The 5,132-nt window shown below is 38.3% G+C and overlaps 1 protein-coding gene across 1 annotated transcript in view; it reads right to left on the bottom strand.

Annotated features, from left to right (window-relative positions):
• mmp16a (matrix metallopeptidase 16a (membrane-inserted)) overlaps positions 1–5,132 on the bottom strand; it is a gene marked incomplete at its 3' end in the record, with an annotated part of 97,824 nt that overhangs the window by 7,917 nt on the left and 84,775 nt on the right. The window contains exon 9 of the mRNA XM_025054684.1: positions 1,374–1,512. Within this exon, the coding sequence (XP_024910452.1) occupies positions 1,374–1,512 (139 nt within the window). The remainder of the gene's footprint in view (positions 1–1,373; positions 1,513–5,132) is intronic.

The following is a 5,132-nucleotide window of genomic DNA, read 5'->3' as shown; positions in this document are numbered from 1 at the left end:
ATATATATATATATATATATATATATAGGGATGTCCAATATTAGCTTTTTGCCAATATTCAATGCGCCGGTATTGTCAAAATTTTTAATGAAGAAAAAAAGGGGTTCACGTGATGACCAACCAACTGGCGTCCAATCTAAACCACATGCCTGAAATGGAACAATAACCGCAAAAATGAAAATGGCACCGTAATAAAAATAAAAGTGTATTCTGATCGTATGAGCGACTGTTCGTTTGTTTGCCGACGTACTTGCTGCTGAACTGTCGCCAGTTGCAATCAAGGAATTGCACACACGTGTACAGACATCATCCCGTTTCTCGAACCGCCTTTGTCGAATTGGATGTTGATAGCGATAATTTTAGCCCGCATTTCTTAAGGCCCAGCTGCAAACGGAAAGGCCCGGCCTGTTTATTATCTGCATCTCTTTATAGTTTTGTTAGGAATAAATTGGCTGCTTTCATGGCTGTAATCTTTGTTGAACAGATGTGCTAACAGTCCCCGAGGAGAGTCGGGGTTTTTTACGATTCTTTTCGATCTACGAATAAAGAGAAATAACCCCCCCCCCCCCCCCCCTTCAAAATAAATCAGCATTCTAAAGTGATACTGTCTTTCACCGAGACTTTGTTACAGTACACAGTTTGTACTGTAGGGATTGAAAGCGAGCACCTACTACAACAAGGAACTTCATTTCTGCTCGATTTTGAATTCTGACATATGGGCTCCCTAATTTTGTATTCCAAAATAGTACAGGCAGAACATGGTCATATAATATTTTGGGAAATTTGCAGTGGGATGAAGAATGTTCTTCAGTTGGTGGGAGTTTTCGAAATCTGTGCCATCTCAGGCTGCCATGAAAGCAAGAGTAAAAAAAAAAATCATGAGTTTTATGTGCACAAAGGAACAGTCGTCTGCATATACTAGAACAATTCTGTGATAAAAACACAAACATTTCTGTTGGGAATTTTTAGTCTAACTCTCAGATGACTTTCAATTTAGTCTTGAATGTTGTAAAAAAAATGCGCACATTCTATCCAAATTATTTCACTGTTGTATTAAATGCAGATTTCTCTGAACTCACACGTGTTTTCGAGGTGGTTCTGAGACTGATTCCGGTTCCATACCTTGATTAAAAAAAGCTTTTCTTTGTTTCTCGGGTCGAACAGACGCATTTGGACAATGGGCAGACAATAAATAAAGGCACGTGGATAACAACTATATCCAGGAATTCAAGTGGATGAGTAATACACTACAATGAGCTAGAAAGCTAATGGAGAGTAGCGCATCGCAGACGGATTTTGATATCTTAAACCTGCTGCTCGAGGACCACGTGGAAGTTTGACCATGAGAGTTTGACAAAGAGACGAGATCTTACCTTTGAAGAAGACGAACTTGCCCTCGCTGTTCTCGTAGACGGCATCTATCTTTGGTGGAAGGCCCCTCCAGAAAACGCTGATTAGCATTGGATAGCCTGGCATGACGGCATTGTCTCTTACCCTCCAAAACCAGTGGTCCTAGGAAAAGAGGGAACAGAATGTGGGTTTCAAACTTGCACTTCCCAAATTTTTTGTTGTATCTTGTATGTAGGTTTCAAACTTGCACTTCCCAAATTTTGTGTTGTATCTTGTATATATACGTATATATATTAAGTTCAGTCAACATTGCTGGAGGTGTACAGCCCCACAGAACAGGGGAAATGTTGTTAGCTAGCCAGTGGGAATGTCCTGATCTCTATAACTCGATCTGAGAAGATTACCGAATAACAACAGGCACAACACCACGAATATCAATATTTTTTTTGTACAGATGCTACAAACTTAGCTCGCTCCGTATTGTTGGAAGTATTTAAGTAAGTAATAAAACTATAGTAATAATAAAACTAGTTTTTGACCAGAGTTTTACAACCAAGACAACAAGTTGTTTTTTTTTTTCAAAGTTTGATATTTACTAAACCTCTGCTGACTCACTGCATATTCTAGGGTTGTCAAACATACGGACCGTGGGCCAAAACTGGTCCGCTAGGTGTCTCAATCCGGCCCGCTTGATGAATTTTGAAAGTGAACAAAACATTGAATTTTGAAATTGAAAAAATGCACAAACATTTACATGTTCGTGATGTCAAATTATATTTAATTAATTATGAATATTTTTTTCTAATCTAATATACTTGTACTGTTGGACTTATTGTTATTTAAAGGTAATCATGTCATGATTGCACTGGTCCGGCCCACTTGACATCTAATCAGACTGTATGTGGCCACTGAACAGAAAAATGAGTTCCGGGATGTAGTACTGGTCAATACTCCCAATTACAATGATTGGAGGAGAATAAGGAGGTAAAAATCTGATGGACAATGATATCGGAGATACTATATATATATATATTGAATCATCTGATATCATTGAACCGTGGCCAACATCTTTTACAGCTTGAGCTGCAGGTAATGATCTGCTGCTCTGACAGCCGTGAAGCCGAAAGGATCTGCACACACTTCCTTGGTTTGCCTAAAAAGCTTGGGTAAATGTCACCAGGCTAGCAGATCAAGAAGAACACACGAGCTGGGAAAACTATTACAAAAAAAATACAGAGGCAAAGCGATAGCCCGGGGCTTTATGTGAGGCCAAAAGTGTCGATTTCCTTCTAGGTGGAAGAGCGAACGTGGCCAAGTGGAAGGTGTGTCTTTTTGATGTTGGATGAAAACTTGATTATAGCAGGGGAGACCCAGCTGTGAAAGCCATTAGGACCCAGGGAGCTGTCCCACCCTTTGGCAGTGAACATCGAAGTGAACGCACCAAGTGTTCAGGCCAAAACGCCTGAGCTCAAAGTCAGGGAACAAGAGGAAGAGAAAGAGAGAGAGAGAGAGAGATATCCTTACATACTGCCTCATTCACAGTGAAGGCAACATAAACAGCCCATTTATCAAGCCTTGCTCTGTCCAGTTCAGTTGTTTTTTTGTTTTTGTTTTTTACCACTTCAAAGATGACTCTTTTTTGCCCTTTATAGTTATCACTTTAGACCAGGAGTGTCAAACATATGGCTCGCGGGCCAAAACCAGCCCGTTTGATAATTTTTGAAAAAAAAAAAATAAAATTGTTCAGGATATTTTTTTGTAAATATGTATATTTATGTATATTTTTATGTATATTTATATATGTATATTTGTAAATATTTGATTAAATATGACTAAATAACAATGATTTTAATCCAACATACTTGAACAAAGGGAAAAAACATGGATGTTATGATTGTACTGGTCCAGCCCACTTGACATCTAATATAGGTTGTATGTAGCCCGTAAATCAAAATGAGTTTGACACCTACGCGTTAGACTCTCATCCTTCACCTCCCACTCCCCCCCCCGCCCCCCCCGCCCTTCCACCTCTCCCTCGTCTTCTAAAAACATACATTCTGCGTCCACGGTGCGGTAATTGAAACCAGATCGAACTGTGAAATTTGGATTCTTCTGACTTTCTATACTCAAAACAAAATGTTCTCCCCTCTCTCCCCCCTCCCCTTCACCGACTGCTGCTCTGAAAATAAGGGCCTGCTACTTTCAATCTCTATACCTTTCTGCAGCAAAATCCATCTCCACACTACGCTATCAGCCTGTCCTGAGAAAACCTCTCTCTCACACTTTAATATGATTTTAGTTCCCATGGTTTTTTTTTCTGCACCGTGCAAACTGTTGCTGTCTAAAAAAAAATTTAAAAAAAATTCGTACTTCGTACCCTTGAGTGTTCTTCACAATCCGCACGTCGCAAGAGTTTAATTTAATAATGCCGTGTCGTCTTCTCACATTTAATAAAAAAAAAAAAAAAATGACCCTGGCAGAGCATAGATTTGACCTCTTTATACAAAAAGGTCAGCGACTGTACTTTTCTTTTCAAAACTCAATTCAACATCTGCTCTATAACTACAGATACGATTTTTTTAAATAGTGCTCAAGCCATCTCAGACGAAGATGAAGAGAAAGACTCGGAGAAGCTGCGGCAGCTGCAGAGACGGCTACAGTTCTGAGGTTAAACTTTAAACGTCAACGACGGCACGCGGGTCAGCGCTCAGTGAGTATCTGCTGCAGCGAATTTGGACAGACGGTGCTGGAAGGATGACTGTGCTGCTGAACTCTGACTCGGTTAATGCGCCCGACCCACTTGGCTGGACTGTGAGTAAGAGACAGGTGTAAATAATTCAGCGCCAGAAGACTCCGATCAATGTTTACCAGGATATCTATCCAAAAACTCTCCGAATTTTTTCTTTTTTTTTTTTTCCACTGAGAGAAAAAAACAGCATCTGATTTTATAACCTGGTCCACCACTGAGTATTTGTGTGGACAGAACTTGAACATGAAACCAAACGCTGCTTCTTAATCCATAGCTGTTCATTAATAATGTTTTTAAGTATTACGCGGAAGAAAAATCTCAAGCAAGGGGTGAAAAGAAACCTAAAAAAAAAAAAAAAAAAAATCTAATCTAATATAAAACATATATTAAAAATCATGTAAATCACAATAAGTGTCCTATTTACAAATTTGTATTTAATAGCCTCATTTGTGTCCTTCTAATGATGTCAGTGAAATGAATTACTAGTAAAAATTCGAACAATACTATATTAACGATTAAAAAAAATTAAATTATTATTTGGAATAATTAATCAAATCAAATACCCATTGAACAAAACAACTAAGATTCTCACTTGTTTTCAGATGAATTAGGAATAACTATTAAGTCAGATCCATCACAATTGTACTCCCTGTGGTAAAGATGGCAGGACTGATTATGCCGTAATGATATATATATATATATATCGATACTCACACAACTATCAACTGAGTATCGATTACGATACTCAAAAAGTGTCGTGTGACCACTGACCAGAGCAGGACAGCAATGTCCACTTGACATCTATGTCCCTTAATGGTATTGATTAAACTATTTAGGTGACATGGTGATCAAATGATGTAATGTAATTTTTTAGAACTAAAATGTTACGGTTGTTAATTGGTCAGTATTTGTCACGTGTTTTATTGGGTAAAAAAAAAAAAAAAAATCACTAAAAGTAATGATATCAGGATCCAAAAAAAAATTGCCAAAAAAAGTAATCGGTATCGTCTCCGATCAAAAATGCGCCCATCAC

The sequence above is a fragment of the Cynoglossus semilaevis genome, chromosome 3, assembly GCF_000523025.1.
Source record: "Cynoglossus semilaevis isolate Cse_v1.0 chromosome 3, Cse_v1.0, whole genome shotgun sequence".
NCBI classification, from domain to species: Eukaryota; Metazoa; Chordata; class Actinopteri; order Pleuronectiformes; family Cynoglossidae; genus Cynoglossus; species Cynoglossus semilaevis.
Note: the sequence above shows the minus strand (reverse complement) of the source record. Positions and strands in the feature narration are given on the sequence as shown.